This window comes from Pantherophis guttatus, chromosome 1 (genome assembly GCF_059756535.1).
Source record: "Pantherophis guttatus breed Tessera chromosome 1, ASM5975653v1, whole genome shotgun sequence".
Classification (NCBI taxonomy): domain Eukaryota; kingdom Metazoa; phylum Chordata; class Lepidosauria; order Squamata; family Colubridae; genus Pantherophis; species Pantherophis guttatus.
In genome coordinates this window covers 249,707,360-249,729,511 of record NC_142063.1, presented here as the reverse complement: position 1 = coordinate 249,729,511, position 22,152 = coordinate 249,707,360, and the positions used below count along the sequence as shown (strand labels likewise).

The following is a 22,152-nucleotide window of genomic DNA, read 5'->3' as shown; positions in this document are numbered from 1 at the left end:
CTTCCCCGGGGTGTCGCCAGCTGACATTGCCTGACAGATGGCACCCTGAGGAGGCCCTCTCTGTGGGAGCGTGTTGGCCGGTGGGAGGTTATCGGAGGCAGAAGGTGGTCTCGTAAGTAACCGTAAGTTGATCGTCAGTTGAATTGCATCCCTTTAACTCACTATGGAAATAGCATGTTCTCTGACAGTGGCTATATACTACATCAGAAAAACCTTCAGAAGAGTTGTGACTATTACAATTTCCATAGATGTATAAAAAATAAGATGCTTTGAACTGATTGTTGCTGGGTGTTAATTCAGAGTCTGCAAAATATAAAATATATCCTGTTAGTGTGCTCCCTGCACCACTGCCATTTACATAACAATAAATAAAACCAGTTATTCACTCTGTGTCCTTCCCTGGGCATTACAGATGGACCATTCACAATTCCACAGTCTGACTAGTGAGAATTGCAGGATACATCCTAAGTCTTCCACTGCTCTGATCACTAAAATTACAACGTGGTTTACAGAAACGATAAGTCTGAAGAAATCGGTTTCTTTACCAAAACCCCAACAACAGGCTTTGTTGCATTCTGTTAGCAGAGGCCCTGAGTTGCCCCACATGTTGGTGGTGTCTAACAATTTGATTTGCAGAACTGTTATTAAACACTTTGGAATCCGAAGCTGCTACATTATTTTCAAATGCACACAGAAGTTTAAACAGTTGAACTTCAGAGTGGCCTGTATCTGACACATCTAGAACTCAGTGTGTGTGCAGAATCACTTTTAAGTAGACCCAAACATGAATTCTGACATGGCTCATGTGTCCTGGGCATGCCTGTCATAAACATGACTGTGCAGAATCACAGCTTTATGTTTATCCATAAGAAGGCTGGAAGGGGTGGAGTGAAATTTTATACAGGGGGAGGGGAGATGAAGGAGGCAAAGTTGTTCTGGGAGTTTCCATTCCACTTCCTCCCCACTTTTTTTTCTTAAAAAATAAACTCCTGGGTGATTCTTTCTCTCCGCTCCTCAACCAGCCCGTCATCAATCAAAGTAAGTCACACATTTTGACACCCTCTTTACGTGCATAGTAAATTTAGCAAATTACGTTATTAAAGGGAAGGGAGATTGGAGGGCAGAGGCAGAAAGTTTAGCTTCTGCACTAAATTGGGGGAGGAGGAAGGGAGAAAGATCAACAAGTCTTTTCCCTCCGGCATTTTTTGCTTTGTTTCGTTTCATTCATTGAAAAAAATGTGGGTTTGTGGAGGGAGGGGCTAAAGCAAGAGAAAGGTTTTTGAAAAGCTCATCTGGGAGCTGCTACCCTCGATGGACGGAGCTTGCTTCCCAAAATCAAAAAATAGGGGAGGCTGGCAGTCTCCTCAGTGCCACTGGTCTGGACAGAGGCCTAGCCCACAAGCTAGCTTCAAAGGTTCAGGATATCTCATTTGCACCAAGCACAGACTTGTTTGGGAGCCTCTTTGGCATTGGAAGGGGATGCTCATGCACAGATCTAGCCAAGCTTTTCCCTCCTGCTTGGCAATTTTTGGCTTAGCAAAGCTTTTGCTGGTGTCTTGCTGGCTAAGACACTGAGCTTGTCAATCGGCAGTTCAGCGGTTCAAGTCTCTAGTGCTGCATAACGGGGGAGCTCCCGTTATTGTCCCAGCTTCTGCCAATGTAGCAGTTCAAAAGCATGTAAAAAAAGCAAGTAGAAAAATACGGACCACCTTTGGTGGGAAGGTAACAGCATTGCATGCGCCTTTGGCGTTCAGTCATGCCAGCCACATGACCACGAAGATGTCTTCGGACAGCAATGGCTCTTCGGCTTTGAAACAGAGATGAGCACCACCCCCTAGAGTCAGGAACAACTAGCACATATGTGCAAGGGGAACCTTTACCTTTACCTTTACCCTTTTTTTGGACCCAGCTGGGTGGTGGGCCACCCAGGTCTTCACTTCCTTCACCCTCTGAAGGTTTTTGTGCTCCGCTTATCAACCTACATGGTTACCTAATGACTACACCTGGGAAAGCCAGATGTACTTGATTTAGGTCAAGTGGTGACTCAATTTACGATCGCTATGAGTGATGACTGTAATTCCAGGCACAGTTGTGGTGTAAGTCAAAGACTACCTATGTACACACTTATTCCTGGCCATTCTTTTCATACTTCTACAGTTTTCTTAAACTGCTCTGTTTGTCGCTGTGAGCAGGATTTGTATAGTTTCAAGTTATTTGTATAGATTTGTATAGTTATGAGTTATGAGATGGCAAGAGTGTTGTTTCCTCCTTCTCCTAAGAGACATTTAAATGATCTTCCAACTCAGTTGCTGATAAGAAGAGGTAAGCCGAGGCAGAACCTGCTTTGGGGCCAGCTTTGTCCATCAATACATTGAGGATCTGAGGGGCTGGCCTATTAACTTGTTATCAAACTGTTAGGTGCTTTTGCAAGTGAGCCATGCTATTCATTCTGTTGCTGAAATCAGCAATCTAATTTAGCACTGGCTTTGGTATCTGTTAGCAAAGAGCTAAGGAGGCTTCTTTTCTTAGATTTATATACCGCCCTACTCCCGAAGGACTCAGGACGGTGAACAGGCACAAAATAAAACACATAGATACAAAAGTTAAAAGACATAATTAAAACCAGATTAATTAATTAATTAATTAAAGACATAATTAAAACCAGGCTGACGTTAAATGCTTCATTATGTAAGAAATGTCTGTCTAACTGGCAGGTTGTGGCTGAAGAATTGTGCAAGTGGGCCCCTTGCTAGAACAGGGAAAGATAATGTGGCATTTAGCTTAAGTGCTGTCAAGAATGTCCAGGCAAAGTCCAAAGGTAGAAAGTTAATCATTAATATGTTAGAAACAAATTACAGGTGAAGAACTTAGATAATTAAGTACACTCTGTGCTTATTATGGGATGTTACCAGAGGTGGGTTTCAGCAGGTTCTGACCAGTTCTGGAGAATCGGTAGTGGAAATTTTGAGTAGTTCAGAGAACCGGTAGTAAAAATTCTGACTGGCCCTGCCTGCATCTAATCTCTGCCTCCCAAGTCCCAGCTGATTGGAAGGAAATTGGGATTTTGCAGTAACCTTTCCCTAGTTTGGGGAGGGAATGAAGATTTTACAGTATCCTTCCTCTGGAGTGGGGTGGGAATGGAGATTTTACAGTATCCTTCCCCTACCACGTCCACCAAGCCACACTCATAGAACCAGTAGTAAAAGTTTTTGAAATTTTTCCACTGGATGTTACATGTCTTCAATAAAACAGGATCATGTGATGAAACATAAGGAAATTCTGATGAGTAGTTGTGGTTTTCTGGTATAAAAACAGTCTGTTGCATATCTGCAGGCACACTTGAGTTGGACTTGGATCCCAAATGTGCATTTTTATTTCTGTGCAAAAATAAAGCATTAGATCCTAGTTTCCTCTACTCAGCATGATATTATCACCCAATTGTACCAGATAAAATGAATCCAATGATGGACTGGGCCAACACTTTCTAGAAGGAAAAAAACAATGGGCCAATAACTAAATTGCAAAAATCATCAGAAAAAGATGACAATAGCAGCCTATGTTGAGAGTGTGGTGGCGCGACAACTTCCCCAGTACCTGGATGAAGCTGTCTATCTAGATCCGTACCAGTCGGGCTTCAGGCCGGGGTACAGCACGGAAACAGCATTGGTCGCATTGATTGATGATCTCTGGAGGGCCCGGGACAGGGGTTGTTCCTCTGTCCTGGTCCTATTAGACCTCTCAGCGGCTTTTGATACCATCGACCATGGTATCATGCTGCGTCAATTGGAGGGGTTGGGTGTGGGGGGCACCATGTTGCGGTGGTTCTCCTCCTTCCTCTCTGACCATACACAGTTTGTGTTGGCAGGGGGTCAGAGGTCGACCTCAAGGTGCCTTGTTTGTGGGGTGGCGCAAGGGTCGGTCCTCTTGCCCCTTCTGTTCAACATTTATGTGAAGCCGCTGGGTGATATCATCCGTGGTTTTGGGGTGAAGTGCCGTCAATACGCTGATGATACTCAGCTGTACATCTCCACCCCGGACCACCCCAATAATGCCGTTGACATGATGTCCCGGTGCCTGGAGGCCGTGCAGATCTGGATGGGGAGAAACAAGCTCAGACTCAACCCTTCCAAGACTGAGTGGCTGTGGTTTCCAGCATCCCGATATAGCCAGCTACCTCCATCACTGACTATTGGGGGTGAGACCTTGACCCCCTCAGAGAGGGCTTGCAACTTGGGTGTCCTTTTGGACTCACAGCTGTCTTTAGAAAACCATCTGACGGCTGTGGCCAGGGGAGCTTTCTATCAGGTTCGCCTGATTTACCAGTTGCGTCCCTTTCTGGACCAGGACGCCCTGCGCACGGTCACTCATGTCCTCGTCCCGTCCCATCTGGACTACTGTAATGCTCTCTACATGGGGCTCCCCTTGAAGAGCACCCGGAGGCTCCAACTGGTCCAGAATGTGGCTGCGCGGGTAATTATGGGTGCGACACGGCGCACCCATGTAACACCTCTCCTGCATGAGCTGCACTGGCTCCCGGTGGTCTTCTGGGTGCGATTCAAGGGGCTGGTTACCACCTTTAAAGCACTCCATGGCTTAGGACCTGGGTATGTATGAGATCGCCTTCTGCCACTGATAGCCTCCCACTGGCCAATACGCTCCCACAGAGAGTGACTCCTCAGGGTGCCGTCGGCCAAACAATGCCGACTGGCGACACCCAGGGGGAGAGCCTTCTCTGTGGAGGCACCTGCCCTCTGGAATGTCCTGCCCCTGGAGGTTCGTATGATCCCCGACCTTCGTACCTTTCGCCGTGCCCTTAAGACCCTGTTGTTCCAACAGGCCGGGCTGGCCTAGAATATGAATTTTAAATTGGGTTGTTTGTCAATTTTTAACTTTGTGGGCCAAATTTAATATATTCGTTTTAAATTGTTTTTAAATTTTGTGAGTTTATGTGTGTTTTAAATGGCTGTACACCGCCCTGAGTCCTTCGGGAGAAGGGCGGTATAGAAATTTAATAAACTAACTAAACTAACTAACTATGTTAAACTTTGAAAAATCACTCACACAAAATAATACTGCTCAACTTTTTAATGATACCATGTGCCCATTTATATATGGAAAGGAAACATATATAATTAATATGGAAAGGAAACATATATAATTAATCTAAGATTTAATCTGGGTATAAACAATAAGATCTGCATTCCATACTTTATAAATCCATAATGCTTCATATAATGATATATTCCAAATCCTGGGCATATAGAAGTATACTTTCATCTTTAAAACATACTAATATTTAAAAACACTTTAATAAATTTATAGGTACTAGTCAGGGTTGGTATTCACTTACCTTCGCTACTGGTTTGCAAATATGAGCATGTTCCACACATGCGCAGAAGGTAAAAAACGGGACGTGATGACGTCTGGGCGGGTGGGCGGAGCCTCCTGTCTGTGGTGCTACTGGATCCTGTGATCCAGATAGAAGTGGCTGAAGTTCACCACTGATACTAGTCCAAAGTAAAATAAGAGTGTTATAAATCTACATCAGATGAGAAAGTGCCCCTTCTTCTATTTTACATTTCCACTGAATCCTTTCTCTGATATGTCCAATAATAATAACAATACACACATTTTCTTCATTTTGAATATCATCTTCAAAGTACAAAAAGCTTTCAGGATCTTTTTTAGAACCCGTAGCCATTAATTCATTAATATATAGAGCATTGCTGTAAATCAACTTCTAGAAATTCAACTTTTAAATTTCTGAAAAATGCCCATGTTGGCTGGGGCATTCTGGTAACCGAATTCCCCCTACATCAACTTGTCTTAAAACACAGCTGTGAATGTTATTTCCCTGTTTGCAACAAAAGTTCAGCATCTCACGGATGTCAAACTCCTGGCATCAAGTTGTCATCACATGATGTTCCACAAATTTTTTTCCCTTTGTGGAGCTGGGGTGGGCGTTGCCTGCGCAAGATGCATCTGGCCCGCGGGCCGCCAGTTTGACCCCTGCATAGAGACTGGGCTCTGGCAGGCATTTTCAGTGTGCCTTTCAGGGAGACAGAGTGGCTTCATCAATACCATCTTCACCTTTAATGGTCTGGTACTTTCCGACTGGCGACACCCAGGGGGAGAGCCTTCTCTGTGGAGGCACCTGCCCTCTGGAATGTCCTGCCCCTGGAGGTTTCTTTACAGGGTTCATTTTCTCTCATACATGCATCAACTATTGTAGACGAAACTATTGCTTTTATGTTCTCTGAAACATTTACTATTCTTCCTGATAAAAAAGGTTTCTCTATGTAACTTCAGCATTCCCCAGTACCTGGATGAAGCTGTCTATCTAGATCCGTACCAGTCGGGCTTCAGGCCGGGGTACAGCACGGAAACGGCATTGGTCGCATTGGTTGATGATCTCTGGAGGGCCCGGGACAGGGGTTGTTCCTCTGTCCTGGTCCTATTAGACCTCTCAGCGGCTTTTGATACCATCGACCATGGTATCATGCTGCATCAATTGGAGGGGTTGCAGTAATCTTTCCCTAGTTATTATTTAGTATCATTTTATTTAGTATCTTTTTTATTTTACCTTTATTTATTTATTTTATTCGATTATTTATTTAGAATTAACATCTGAAAAATAACAAAGAGTCTTTTAAGTATTGAGGCAAGGATAAATCTTATTAATGAAGCAAGTGGCTGAAAATAGTTTTTGGAAAAAAAAACAAGTTACATTTATTTCCTTCACCATGGAATGATTTGCATGCTAACATTTAAAACTTTTTTCTTTCTATCTTTAAAATAAAATTTTAATTTATTGTCTCTTCATGAGATTGTTTTGCTGCCAAGATGGGGTGGGAGAAATGAAAGATTGATTACTCCTGTCACATTCCTCAATCTTATACGATCTGAAATTGGTGCTATAGATGTTGTTCTATTTCCCCTTTTTTGACTTTACATCTGGGAAAACAGCAGGGTGTAAGAACCTCTTCTCTCAATACAATAGGGAAAGAAAGGAAGTCAGGCAAGGCATCTGTTGAAAGATGGAAGGGTTTGGTGAAGGCCACCAAGATGCACTCTCAAAGCATGAGGTGAGGCCGGGTGAGAAGACACAGAAGGCCTTTAAGAGAGAAGCCTTGAGCCAGGGGTGGGATTCTACTTGTTCGGACCGGTTCGGGTGAACCGGTAGCTCCGATGACCAGCTGGGCGCGAACCGATTCACCCCAATGATCACATGAGCCACCTGCCCCCCCGCCCACACTATTTTCCTACCTTTATCTTCTCAGCTGATTCGCGCAGCAGAGCAGATTGCCGCACCTCAGCTGTGTTCCTCCTCCAAGAAATGCAGAAGTGAAGATTTTTTTCAAATGGCGCATGCACGCGCAACGCACATCAGGCGTGCATGCAAAGCGCACGATCACCGAACCGGTTGTTAAACCAGGAGGATCCCACCACTGCCTTGAGCCTTCACCATTTACTCCATGGTGTCAGGCACAGTATAAGAATTTCAATTCTTCATTTCAAAGTTCTTGCAAGTAACTAGTATCTATTTTATCAACACTCCTAATTATTTATAAAGCAAAAATGAATGTTAAAAAAATCAAAATGTATCAGTTCCGATAACATACTGGCAGTTTTAGCCAATGACTGACTAAAGATCAGCCTTCCTTAAATATTGGAGTGCTCTATAGGAATACAAAAAAAAAAAAATTGAGGAAGCACTGTAGTTCATTTAGCAACTATTCAAAGTTACAGTTGCACTGAAAGAAGTGACTTATGACCATTTTTAACACTTATAGCCTTTCTAGCATCCCTATGATCATGTGATCAGAATTCAGATGCTTGGCAATTGGTTCATACTTACAACCGTTGCTATGTCCCAAGGTCACGTGATCATTTTTGCAACCTTTTGACAAGCAAAATCAATGGGGGAGCCAGATTCGCTTAACCATATTACTAAATTATCAACCAAAATTATTCACTTAAGAACTGTAGTAGGAAAGGTCGTAAATGGGGCAAAACTCACTTAACAAATGTCTCACTTAACAACAGAAAATTTAGGCTCAATTATAGTCATAAGTTCAGGACTACCTGTACTATCAGAGACTATATAAGGCAACAGAAAAAGAAAAGAGAATTGCAACTATTACGTTTTTTAACATTGTAATTAAAATTTCTAAAGAAAACTCTTATATGCCAAAGAAGAACAGCAAATTTACTCCTTGCAATGGGAGTTTTCATGGGTGTAAATTGAGTTCCTAAAATGAATTAACTAATCTAGTAATATATTTTGTTTTAATTTATGTTGCCAGGAATCATGGTTTTTAAATAACTGAATTAATATAATATGCATCATAAGTGTAGAAATGATTGACAATTACTCTATTATGTTATCAACAGATCTAATAATGGAGATAGTAAATAAGTACCTATTTAAATACAAAGGACTTTATTTTATGCAAAACCAGACCACACCTGAAAATATTGATTTAGCAGAAAGGTTTGAAATCCAAGATGATGATATATTTATAATCACCTATCCCAAATCTGGTAAGTTCAATGATATTTTCTGAGGAACGTTTAATCTTTTATCCAATTATTTAATTTAGCATTTTGGTTGCTAAACTGTGCTATGCTATAATCAGATTTTAATGTTTGGCATTTTATTAGAAGCTGGAAATGTAGGTAAAATAAAGCTGCTAAATCTGCATTATCACCATTTTATTTTTCTTTACAGGGCTCATTTTCTCTCATACATGCATCAACTATTGTAGAAGAAACTATTGCTTTTATGTTCTCTGAAACATTTACTATTCTTCCTGATAAAAAAGATTCCTCTATGTAACTTCAGCATTCTCCAAATAATGATGGCTCTGGGTGAATTAATTTAATTATTTCTTATTTACAGGCACAGTGTGGACTCAGAACATTCTGAGCTTGATTTTTCATGAAGGTCATCGAGATGGAACTGAAAATATTACCCTGCTCGACAGAATACCATGGCTAGAATATAATCTTTTCCGGGTGGATTTGACCAATCTCCCATCACCTCGTATCATTTGTTCCCATCTGCCCTACTATTTGGCACCCAAAGGATTACGAAATAAAAAAGCAAAGGTAAAACCTATTTTGCTACATTATGGAATGGAGTGGGGAGCTGTTTGTCTTCTATTCTTTTAGTTGTGTATCTGAACATTTTATTGACAAATGGGCAAGGACAAAGGAACAAATGCTATTTTGATCCATTGTGTTTGGTGGATGATAACAAAATTTGAAGTGTGAGGGGAAAAAATACCTCAAACAAAACAGGTGTCATGCATATCAGAAATAGGCTAAGAACCAAACTGAAGATTCATATATAGAAATATTTAAACCTTAAGCTTATTTTCCCCATAATGACATTTCCAAGTGGATTGTAATGATCTCTATCAAATCCCCAGTTGTAATGTTAACATATCCAGAAGATGCCACATTGACGAGTAGATATATCCCCCATCTTTATTATTTTTACAAATAACTCAAGGCAACGAACATATCCAACACACTTCCTCCTCCTATTTTCCCCACAACAACAATCCTGTGAGGTGCGTTGTGCTGAGAGAGAGTGCCTGCTCCAAGGTCACTCACCCAGTTCTCATGGCTAAGGTGGGACTTGAACTCACAGTGTCTTGCTTTTTAGCCTAGTGCCTTAAGCACTAAACTAAACTGGCTCTCATCCCTTTAGCCTTCAAATCTCTTCAGGGGAGACTGCTACTCTCAGTCACTCATGCCCTAGTCTTCTCCTTGATGAACGACTATAACAGCTTTAATATGGAGCTGCTTTTTGCAATGGCCCTTGAAGATGATGAGATGCTTCAGCTGGTTCAAAATTAGCATCATGGGATTTTGTATGTTCTCCAAGAACAGCATACATTATACTTCTGCATTGCAAACTGCATTGGCTACCAGTTTGCTTCCCGGTCCATTTCAAAGTTCAAATTAAACTTCAACTTTAATTATGAAGTTTAAAGCCCTTCTTGAGTGGGAACAGGTTATTTGAAGGACTTTCCCTCCCCTAACCTCCCCTAACAAGTCCATCTGGAGAAGCATGGGGGTCCTGTCAAGGAGGGAGTTTTTTTGGGCAGGTTCTAGATAGAAAGCATTTTCTGCTATGGGCCCTGCCCTATGGAAGGAATATCATTCTCCCCAAGGTGAGGCTAGTCACAGCCCTGTTGGCCTTCTGGGAAGTTCTCAAAATATTGTTTTACCAATGAGCTTCAAGATCCCATGATAGAAGGGTGCCTACCACATAACTGTATGAGAGTTAATTGATGCACTCACTGTATGCTGGCAGTCTTGTCTTTTTTTCTGTTTTTATTTCATTTTTTTTGACCTAGGTATTATTTTTCTGCTACAGATTATTTATGTGTTTAGAAATCCAAAGGATTGCTTGGTTTCTATGTATCATTTTCACAAAGTTTCAGTTCCATTAGAAACTCCAAAAGACTTTGATACATTCTTGGAGAAGTTTTTGGCTGGCAAAGGTAAGAAGATCTTGATGATGATAATGCTTGTCATTTGTTGATCTTGGACAAGAAAGTATGAATATATTTCAATCCACTTCCCACATGGAGCAAAGAATCCACCCTCTCCCCTAAAGTAAGATAGGAATAATGATTTACTTCTGCAGTAATTTGTATAGACAAACATGAATGTATGGAGAAGAATACAGAAGTCCTAGGACAACTCATGCTGTAAAAGTGACTGGGAAAGGCAAGAGAAGGCACTTTATTAAAAGACCGAGACAAGAAATTCATTAATGTTGAGAAAAATGGAAATAAGTTATTTGGTGGTTTAAAATCAGAATGTAATTGTGTTGGGAATAGACAGACAGAATCTAAAATTAACAAAAATCAATATTCATTTGAAAGCTTGAGAGTTATCCCATTTTTTTTAAAAAAAATTGCAATATCTAAAGAACCAGTGGTGAAATCCAAATTTTTCTTTACTACCGATTCTGTGGTCGTGGCTTGGTGGGCATGGTGTGGCTTGGTGGGTGTGGCTTGGTGGGCGTGGCAAGGGAAAGATACTGCAAAATCTCAATTCCCACCCCACTCCAGGGGAAGGATACTGCAAAATCCCCATTCCCTCCCCTCTCCTGTTGACAGCCAGAGCTGGTATTTGCCGGTTCTCCAAACTATTCAAAATTTCCACTACCGGTTCTCCAAACTGCTGAAAATTTCCGCTACCAGTTCTCCAGAACCTGGCAGAACCTGCTGGATTTCACCCCTGTAAAGAACCAAATATTTTCTAAAAGTGCAATCCCATGAGGAGCATTTAAGGATTGATAACAGAAGAGAGCTAACAGGAATAAATCTGATAGTTGATTTTTTTTTTTTAATTTGATTTATATGCCGCCCTTCTCCGGAGACTCAGGGTGGCTTACAATGTACTCAGCAATATGGTCTAGTCTAGTGATTTGGTCTAGTCTAGTGATTAAGGCACCAGAATGGAAAGCAGGAGACTGTGAGTTCTGCTTTAGCCATGAAAGCCAGCTGGGTGACCCTGTGCCAATCATTCTCTCTCTCAACCCAATTCAATTCACAGGGTGGTTTTGGGGACAACAGGAGGAGGAAGGTGTGTTGAATATTTTCAGCACCTTGTGCTATTTGTAAACATAATAAAGGTGAAATACAAATCATAAAAATAAATAAATTTGCAGAAGTATAAAAAATAGTTCAAATTAGCAAAAGTGAACAAAACAAAATAGTGATATCTTGACAGAACTCCCTCCCTCCCCTTAGCAAGTAAGAGTATGCAACCACATTTGTTATGGCTCCCATTCCTTGTCTCTCCACTACATATCCAGTGTTATTAGTGCATGCTTCAATCATACTTCAATATGAAGGCCTCCAGGCTCATAAGGATAAATGGAGGAAATTCAAGCATTAAGAATACATCCCTAAGACAATCAGTCAGCTGCAATTGAACTATTATAATACTCTGAAAAATATTATACTATTTTTCAGGGTATAAGACGCACCTACCTTTTTTGGTGAGGAAAAGAAGAAAAAGAAATCTCCCCCTGCCTCTGAGCAATTTTGTCTCGCTGGAGCAAACAGCAAACAGCCTGCTTTACTTTCATTTTCGTTTTCAGCATAGATTGATTAGCACAAGGGGAAAAAAAACCTGCTCCAGCAATTTACCTCTTTGCAGCAAGCAGCAGAACCCTCCCCAAAACAGCTGAAAGCAAATCAGCTGAGAGTCGGGAGGCCGATCCAATCAACTTGTGCTAATTAGGCTGTGCTGAAGCTGAAAGGAGCTGTTTTTTCTTGCTTTTGCTTGCAAGGAGGTAACTGCTGCGAGGCAGAAGCCAAAGGGTGGGGCTAGTGGGTGGGTGGAGCTACATTTGGTGTATAAGACGCACCTAAATTTTCACCCCCTTTTACGGGGGGGGAAGGTGCGTCTTATACTTCGAAAAATATGGTAAATCACGTGACTTTTAACACTACTCTCCTATTTACGCTAAATTCATTTCTCTCCTATCAGTGGGCAATGGTTTCTGGCTAGACCATATAGAAGGCTGGTGCACTCATAAGGATGATTTCAATATTCTCTTCCTTTCTTATGAAGAAATGAAAAAGGTCAGTGGCATCCATGTCATGTAGTGCAATACGACTATTAAGCTTTAGAAATGATGGGAAATGATGGAATGTTTAGAATAACCTATTGCAGAAGGAAGTTACAGAGGTGATTACAGAACCACTCTTGGTTATTTCTGTGAAAACCTGGAGGACTGGTGAGGTTTTTCAAAAAAAGTAAGTGCTCCCTCTTCAATAAGAAGGAGGAGGATTCAGAAAATTAGACTGTTGCCACCTTGACATCAGATTAATAAACAGTGTATTTGTAAATACTTATGCAGACATGCTATAAATTATAGGAGCCAGTTTGTAATTGTTGCAGACAGGTTAGGTAAAATAAAGTTAATCTTATTCTTTGATAGAGCTATTGACTTAGTAGATAAGGGCAATCCAGTAAGCACAATGGGTTTCTAATTCAGCAAAATTTTGGCCAAAGTCTCATTTAATATTCTCTTGTTTTGGCTCAAACTAAACTGATTCAACTCAACTGCAGCTATCATTTTCAAGAGAGGCCAAGGCATTTATTTAACCTGACTTGACAACTGGCCAGTCTCTAATGCGGGGCCAAATTGCTAAGAATGTAAGAATCTGAATCTTAGGGAAATTGTGACATATAAATATATTGAGAACCAGAAATGTTTCTCAAAAGTTTGCCACTTGAAAACCTGTAGCAACAGTACTAGGGAAAAACTAGGGAAAAACTAGGGAAGTTTTTCTGTGTCTAGTACATTGCTATTGCTTGCTATGTCAATGTACAGTGCTCATAAAAAAAAAATACAAATCACAATCTCAATATTTTTTTCAGTAAGAAAATGAATATATATTTGTATGTATTTGTTGTTAGTTGCGAAGTTGTGTCTGATCCATCCCACTGACCCCATGGACAACGTTCCTCCAGGCATTTCTGTCCTCTACCATCCCCCGAAGTCCATTTAAGCTCCTGCGGACTGCTTCAGTGACTCCATCCAGCCACCTCATTCTCTGTTGTCCCTTTCTTCTTTTGCCCTCAATCTTTCCCAGCATTAGGCTCCTTCTCATTAGGTGGCCAAAATATTTGAGTTTCATCTTCAGGATCTGGCCTTCTAAAGAGCAGTCAGGGTTGATCTCCTCTAGGACTGACCGGTTTGATCATCTTGCAGTCCTATGTGTGTGTATAAGATAAGATGTTATATGTAAGATTTTATATATAAGATGTGTGTGTGTGTGTGTGTGTGTGTGTGTGTGTGTGTCTTTTCTCCATTAATATGGATGATCTAATATAAGCTTTATCAAATTGCAGGATCTGAGAAGTTCAGTATTGAAAATATGCAACTTTCTAGGAAAAGAACTAAGTGAAAAGGAGATGGATGATGTGGTAGATAAAGCTACATTTGAGAACATGAAAATGGATTCTAGAACAAACTACAGATTCTTGTCTTCTGATCAGCTGGATTTCAGCAAAGGGGAGTTTCTTCGCAAAGGTAAATCAGTAGTAGTTCCTACTCCTGAGGCTATGCTTGTGGGACCTGCCAGGCTTCATCTGAGACCAGGATTACTCCCTTCATCTGAAAGATGCCTTTTAAGTTGTATAGACATGTCCCAACATCTTTCTTAGCTGTACCAATGTTAAAGTAGTGTTCTCTTTTTCATCCTGACAAATTTTTGGCATGGATATAATCTGACAGTTTCTATGACCAGTCTGTTGCTTACATAGTCAAATGATCCTTAGCAGGGGTGGTATTCACTTGCCTTCACTACCGGTTCGCAAATGTGAGCGCACACGCCTCCTCCACAGATGCACAAGCCTTCTGAGCATGCACAGAGGGTCAAAAACAAGATGTGATGATGTCCGGGTGAGTGGGCGGAGCCTCCCGCAGCCGGTGCTACAGGATCGTGCGATCCGGATAGAACCGGCTGAATTTCACCACTGATCCTTAGGGAGTGGGATCGTTGTAGTTCACACTGGCCACTTTTAAGTGGTGGAGACATAGCCTCTTCACTCTACCCTGGCTACTGTTCTCCAGTCTTAGAAGTGCCTCCTTTAAGCCTATGTGGACATAGACAATGCTCAAAGAACCATCAATTATTTCCCTTAATCATGGGGCCAGTTCCAACAGGATGAATTCAAGATCATTTGAACCTCCCTGGCAGACTATTAGTTCCATGATTAATCTTCTATCAAGTCTTCACTCTGTAACCCAGCTCTAGTTAAAATAGTAAGGAACCAGCTTCCTCTCCAAGAACTATAAATACAGATTTTAAAGAACTGTTTGATGGACAAGGAGGTGACTAAGCAGTCAACTGGTAACGGAGAATTGTGCAATGTCCCAATTTAGTTATGTTTTGCAAGCCATTAAACTGTTGACATTGTTTTAACCACTGTTTTCCAGGCATTGTTGGGGACTGGAAGAACATCATGACTGTTGCCCAGAGTGAAAGGTTTGACCATGTCTTTAAGGAGAGGGTGGAAAAGCTGCCCTTCAGGTTCTGCTGGGATATGCAGGAGGATCCATGAGCCTATTTCCAGCACAGTGGGGAAAAATAATGTGTGATACACACCTTCAAATGGCTTGAATCAGAGATGACCTTCCAAGAATGGTCTTTATGTAACCTTGTAATGTTTATTTTTCAACTCTTTAAAGATCACAGAAAACAGCAACATTGAATTTTGTGCTATTGTTAATTATAATAGAACCTACAGAAAACTGTCAATATATGTCTCTCTGAAATTCTTATTTTCATTTCTATTTTGATTCCACAAATGAAGCCAAATGCACTAGAATTTTGATATTTGATGTCCAGCTGGTTTCTACATACACTTAACATTTTTCACTTAACAACTGACTACTAACTTAACAACTGAAGTGATTCACTTAACAATTGTGGCAAGAAAATCTTAAAATAGGGCAATACTCACTTAACAACTGTCTCGCTTAGCAACATAATTTTTGGCTCAGTTGTAGTCATAAGTTGAGAACTACCTGTATAAACTGCAAATACTACTCATTGTGTACATTAGCTACAAAGCAAGCAACAAGGTACCTTCCACATGGACAGGGATGCCAAGTCTGAGCAGTTACCAAGGTTGCTAGAACAGCAGAAACTTCATTTTCCATATCTCAGAAACAAACATTCAGAAATCCCCAAAACACCTTCCTGAACTTTTGAAGCCCAGATATTGGCCTTCAAATAACCTCATTGTACTACTACTATGCTGTACAAAATGCCAGAAAGATTATTAGCATATTCTCCAGTTCTAAAGACAAAATCCTTCATGGAGATTTTATTTTAATTTTGAACTGCATGTTACTTAGACGTCGTTATCAAAATCATTGCATTAGAAATACTGATATTGCCTTTGTATATACAATATTTAAAAGAGAAATATTTTCCTCTTAGCTCATGTGAGGAATAGAATTAACTTAAACAAGCCCACTGTTGTTTTCATTCACTGCTTGAATCCACAGTTGCTTGCAATTTGGTCTTTGCTCATGTCAAAGGATGATATATGCATTATAGAAAGAATCAGTGGTGGGATTCAAATAATTTAACAACCGGTTTTCTGCCCTAATGACCGGCTGAGTAGGCGTGTCTGAGGGTTATGTGACTGGGTGGGTGTGGCTAACTCAACATCACTCACATCGAAGGGGCCTTGCCTCATGCGGCCCCTCACCTCGTCTGGCCGCTCGCCTAACCTCCAAACTTTTTATGCAAAATGGAATTGCTTGAGAAACTCTGATTCCAAGTCACTTGGGTTTAAATCTGATTTAAACCTCCATGAGTCAGGTATGAAAGATCTACAAATCTTTCTTTAGTTGTACCAATCATATCCCGTTATTACAATCTATTAAAACTATACAGGTAGTCCACAATTGGACTACAACCACAATTGGGATCAGAACTTCTGTTACTAAGTGAGGCAGTCATTAAATGAGTTGTACCCAATTTTATGACCTATTTTGTCACAGTTGTTAAGCAAACTGCCATGGTTGTTAAGTGAATCCAGTTTCCTACACTAACTTTGCTTGTTGGAAGCCAGTTGAAGAGGTCACAAGTGGCAATCATTTGTTCATATGTTTTGTAGATATGGGAGCACCTTGAATATAAAGTCAATTTTTATAACCCCTTATTGTCCAATGATTAACAAAATTAATAAGGGTTTATTAATAAATACAGTGGATTTCAAGAACTATTTCCAATTATGAAATGTTAAATATTAGCTTGATTAAGAAATAAGTGCTATGAATTGCAAACACCATACATACAGAGTACATTATATAAATTTAGCATTTTCACATCAGCTGTATTTTCCAAAGATATATTGCCAATTATAAAGATTCTGTTTCACTGAGAGGCTTTATTTGAGAAATGATTCCATACCACAAATTCACCTCTGTTTTTTGAATTTACAGTTGACCAAAATATAAAGATGATTGCAAATTTTGCATGTTGTGTTTTTTTATTTGATAAATCATTACCTAAAATAATGATAAACAAGGCAGAGTTCAGCTAATTGTTCTAAGAAAAATCTGATAAATGAACTTTTATGCCCGTTCTTTTTTTTTCTGCTTTTGAAATATTACATTTAGCAACAATACAAAAGAAAAACTTTTATAGTATCATTTCTTGATTTTTCTCTTCATTTTCTTACCCCAATTTTCTCTGTATATTTTTACTTCTTTTCTTGTTAAAATAAAATATTCTATTATTGAAAGAGACATCACCTTCCTGATAACTAAATACCCATCAATTATTTATCTGGAAGAAAACTGTATCACCATAAAATGTCCTATCCGGGACAGAAGAAATGGCAGTCTGAGCTTAGATACCTTTGGTTCCAAGTCAAAAAATCCAATTACATTTGGATAGGAAATTCAAAACAAGAAAGGGAGGGGATGGCAAAGCTATTGGTACATGGCCCATAACTTGCAGGAAAAGACAAGGTTAGGGATGCTTTGAATCCGTTGTATGGGGACCAGATAATTTTTTGGTTCTGCTTCTTTGTTTGATGAGAGGCTCTAATAAAGAAATATGCTTCCCCCCCCCAAATACCTTTCCCCAAGAACTCTGCAAATACTATGATTGTCTAGGTCTGTAAAGTACAACATGGGAAGTTACCAATTTATACATTTGTGTTCTGTGATCATCCCATGTGATTGCATTAAATAGACAATGCAGCATCCTGAGAAATGCCCCTTTAGTATAGAACTATTATTTTTGCAACTTTAAGCCCAGGGGTGAAATCCAGCAGGTTCTGACAGGTTCTGGAGAACTGGTAGCGGAAATTTTGAGTAGTTCGGAGAACCGCAAATACCACCTCTGGCTGGCCCCAGAGTGGGGTGGGAATGGAGTTTTTGCAGTATCCTTCCCCTGTCACACCCACAAAGCCATGCTCACCAAGCCACACGATACCTACCAAGCCACGCCCACAGAACCGGTAGTAAAAAAAATTGGATTTCACCACTATTTAAGCCCTTTTCATTCTAAAATGAAAATAATAGTAGATGAAGCTGCAGAAGCTAGGGATAATGCAAGAAGTGAACAGCAATTTCAGCTCCTCCAAATTTCCCACCCCCTACTTATTCCTTTGTGAATAGAATTTGTTTCTACTAAATAATAAACTAAGTCTATGTACTTACGCTACAAGTGTGCAATTTAAAAATATCTAGTTGTGGGAAATAAGGGACATAATATTTGGATTACTTGCGAACAAACTGGTTTCTGGATGCTTTCCTTCTAGACAAAACATTTGTCCCACAGGGAATCTTTTCTAAAACTTCTGTCCCACAGGGAATCTTTTCTTAAGACACTGGCCAGGTGGGTGGGTGGCCTTCCATCCTAAAACATCCCCCCCCCGCTATCAAAGTGGATCCTTGGCGCTGCGCTGCAATGTAGAAATGGGAAATGGAGTGGCCAGCACAAGGGAAGGAGGAGGAGCAAGAAGAAGAGAGGGCCAAGTGTCAGCCACACGCCCAGTTGCCCATGCAGAGATCAGCTGAGCTGTGGGTCTGCGGGGGAGGCAGTGTATATGTGTTTTGTAAGTGTATATGTGTTTGCAGGTTTGCACCCTGAGTCCTTTGGGAGAAGGGTGGTATAGAAGTGTAATAAAACCTAAACCTAAACAGGGAAGGTAGGTAAGAGGACTGGGTTGTGGGGGCTGCAGGGAAGGCTGCTGGGAAGACAGGCAAGCAGGCTGGGCTGCAGGGGCCACAGGGAACACCGTGGGAAAGGCAGGTAAGAGGGCTGGGTTGCATGGGCCACGTGGCTGCGGGGAAGGCAGACAAGATGACTGGGCCACAGGGGCCACAGGGAGGCCATGGGGAAGACAGGAAAGTAGGCTGGGTCGCAGGGGAGACAGCAGAGTGAGGAGCAAAGGAAGGCTCACCAGGCAGAGATCAGCTGTCGAGGCAAGCGAGGGAACCAGAGAGCTATGCTGAAGGGGTGATTCTAGGCATCGGCCAAGGTGGGTAAGGTGAGTGGGAGGGGTGGGGAGGGGAGGGGAGGGGCAGGTAGGGAGGGGCGGGGCCAGCCAGGAGTGCGATTAGCCAGTTTTCCAAACTGCGCAAAAATTTAACAAGATTGCCCGAACTGGTCTGAACTGGCTGAGTCCCACCTCTGGAATAGAATTCAATATTCTCAATATTATCACCCTGTACTATGAGAAAATTATTCAGGTGAGACTATTCCCTTCCCTTCCCCTCTTGCTCTTTGGTTAAGGTCAACAGGAATAATTTGTCAAAAAAATTGCTTTCAAAAAAGCCTATGCAGTCATGGGCTGCATCAACAGATGGATAGCATCAAGATCACAGGAAGTGATAGTACTGCTTCATACCAAACTGCAATACAAAAAAGATGTTGAGACTCAAGAAAGTGTTCAGAGAAGAGCAACAAAGATGATAAAGGATCTGGAGGCTAAGTCATATGATGAATGAGTGATTTAGGTTTGTTTAGTCTATTGAAGAGAACAATTAGGGGAACATGATAACTGTTTTCCAGTATTTGAGGGGCAGAGAAGAGGGGACTGATTTAATTCTCCAAAGCACCAAAGGGCAGGACAAGAAATAATAAGTGAAAGCTTGTTGAAGAAAGAGCCAATTTAAAATATGAATACATTTCTATGAGAACACTTAATGAAATAACTTGCTTTCAGGAGTTGTGGGTACTTCTTCACTGGAGGTTTTCGAAAATAAATTGGAAAATCATTTGACTAAGATGGTCCAAGGCATCTTCCTTCAGTAGGGGGTTGACCAGAAGATGGTCAAGGTCAGGGGTGGGTTCTAAATTTTTTTACTACCGGTTCTGTGGGTGTGGCTTATTTTAATGTGACTGGGTGGGCGTGGTCAACTTTTTTTTTTTTACTTTTAAAAGCATTTTTTCTACAACCTTAAGAGGTTGCAGAAAACAATGCTTTGAAAAGCCTCTGACGATCAGGCAACTCAGCTGGGATCGTCAGAGGCTTTTCAAAGCATTTTTTTTACCACCTCTTCGGCTGAAGAAAAAATGCTTTGAAAAGCCTCTGACGATTTCAGCTGAGCCACGGGATCATCAGAGGCTTTTTTTTTACTTTTAAAAGCATTTTTTCCGCTGAAGAAGTTGTAGAAAAAATGCTTTTAAAACTAAAAAAAAAAAGCCTCTGATGAGGTGGGTGGGGTAAGTGAGCGGGACTGGTTCGGGGGCGTGGCCAGCCAACGTTATTACCGGTTCTCTGAACTACTACAAATTTTTACTACCAGTTCTTGCGAACCGGTGCGAACCGGGAGCAACCCACTAGAAGGTCAAGATCCCTTCTAGTTTTATGATTCTATGCTCTATATAAATAGAGATGCAGCTGCATCAAGAGCTCCCTTTTATCAATGGTTGGACATTTGTGAATGTTCTGAACAAACTTTTGCTAACTTTTACATTTCAAGGGCAGACGACTTCATGCCTCGGGTTTTGTTTTGTTTTTTTGCTGTTGTTGTTTTTTCCACTCAGTATAAACTATCCCAGTGAGTTTGCCAAGAACTTGAAAATCACAGTCCTGCTAACTCTCTGGTTTATGCAGCTAAGCAGATATTAGAGGTAATTCAGTTAGGGTTTTTTTTTTCCCCTGAAAAAAGTATGTAGAGAAGCCAAAAGGGAAAAAATGTTTTATTCTGAAGCTTTTGGGTACATCAAGTTCCTGAAGAAGAGATACAACAAGAACACATCATTCTTCTACTCCTCCCAAAGATTCTTTTTCAAGAGGCCTGGAAAAAGGCTGGACTTTCTGGTTTTTCTTTGAAGACATTTTGCTTTTCATCCAAGAAGCTTCTTTATTCTTCTGTTCCCTCCTTTTTGAAGGGCTTGAGAAAGGAAATATCCATCAAGGCAGCAAACAACTTTTCAAATTCCACAGAGATGAAATGACTTCCTTTTATAATGAAACAAGCAGTGATGACTGTGGCATTGCAATTAGAAGCTTAGGGGTAAGTTAGAACATTGTCTTGAGTGCTAAGGGAATAGTTCAAGGTTGAGCAGGAGTAAGACAAGGCAATATACAAGTAGTCCTCGAGATACGAACCTAATGGAGTCTGCCCATTACGGTCGTAAATCAAAAAAATTAATCAGACTCAATTTTACAATTTTTTAAAATCAAATTCATTAATTGAATAAAATGGCTTGTTAAATGAATTATCTGACTTACTTCCAGCCCACATCAATCAACTGTTTCCGGTACAGCCAAAGGAGGAATTAAATTGCCTCCAAGCAGCTCAATACACCCATTTGCTGCTGATCAGCTCAAGTGCCTCCAGACTGCTTTTTGAAGGGTTTGAGAAGGGGGTGGGGGCGTAATTTACAGAATTCTGATTCCAGTGGGTTTTTTTAAGAAAAGCCACTTGCCACTTAGCTTAACAGTCTCCAGCCACCCAGTGGGAGATAGGGGAGGGGTTTTACAGAGCTCTTGGCTTGCAATAATAACAGAGATGGAAGGGACCTTGGAGGTCTTCTAGTCCAACCCCCTGCTCAAGCAGGAAAGCCTAGAACATTTCAGACAAATGGTTGTCCAATTTCTCCTTAAAAAGCTCCAGTGTTGGAGCACCCATAACTTCTGGAACCAAATTGTTCCACAAATTAATTATTCTATATTCCTTTGGGTTGTTTAATATATTTGTAAATAATATATTTAAAGCATTTTGTGAGGATTTATAATGTGTACTAATATGTTATTGTTAGTTGCAAAGTCGTGTCCGACCCATCGCGACCCCATAGACAACATTCCTCCAGGCCTTTCTGTCCTCTACCGTCCTCCGGAGTCCATTTAAGCTCACACCAACTGCTTCAGTGATTCTATCCAGCCACCTCATTCCCCTTCTCCTTTTGCCCTCAATCGTTCCCAGCATTAGGCTCTTCTCCAGTGAGTTCTTCCTTCTCATTAGATGGCCAAAGTATTTGAATTTCATCTTCAGGATCTTCTAAAGAGGAGTCAGGGTTGATCTGTTCTAGGACCAATGTGTTGTGGTCCGCCAGCAGCCTGCGGAGCTGGCAGTGGAGTCAGACAGTGATGAGGCTGAGGAAGAACATGGGCCAGTCCTGGAGG

The 22,152-nt window shown here is 40.9% G+C and overlaps 1 protein-coding gene across 6 annotated transcripts; it reads left to right on the top strand.

Annotated features, from left to right (window-relative positions):
- Positions 1 to 876: 876 nt before the first annotated feature.
- On the top strand, positions 877 to 17,036 carry LOC117660885 (amine sulfotransferase-like). 6 transcript variants are annotated; one of them, XM_034409215.3, is made up of 9 exons: positions 958 to 1,038; positions 7,001 to 7,085; positions 7,281 to 7,529; positions 8,395 to 8,544; positions 8,903 to 9,111; positions 10,391 to 10,517; positions 12,523 to 12,617; positions 13,894 to 14,074; positions 14,984 to 17,036. In XM_034409215.3, the coding sequence occupies exons 3-9, from the start codon at positions 7,397 to 7,399 to the stop codon at positions 15,106 to 15,108; spliced, it is 1,020 nt and encodes a 339-aa protein (XP_034265106.1). In that variant the 5' UTR covers positions 958 to 1,038; positions 7,001 to 7,085; positions 7,281 to 7,396; the 3' UTR covers positions 15,109 to 17,036. The 6 variants fall into 6 exon arrangements, with proteins under 6 accessions (XP_034265104.1, XP_087738803.1, XP_034265109.1 ...); XM_034409213.2 differs by lacking the exon at positions 7,001 to 7,085 and having other exon boundaries at positions 877 to 1,038; XM_087882677.1 differs by lacking the exon at positions 7,001 to 7,085 and having other exon boundaries at positions 882 to 1,038; positions 7,281 to 7,478.
- Positions 17,037 to 22,152: the final 5,116 nt, after the last annotated feature.

Excerpts from the sequence above, each read along its gene's own strand:
- LOC117660885 (XM_034409213.2), top strand. The coding sequence starts at position 7,397 with ATGCAAAGCGCACGATCACCGAACCGGTTGTTAAACCAGGAGGATCCC. Across the intron at positions 7,530-8,394 it reads TCATTTCAAAGTTCTTGCAA|ATCTAATAATGGAGATAGTA; the intron begins GTAACTAGTATC and ends TGTTATCAACAG. Across the intron at positions 14,075-14,983 it reads AGGGGAGTTTCTTCGCAAAG|GCATTGTTGGGGACTGGAAG; the intron begins GTAAATCAGTAG and ends ACTGTTTTCCAG.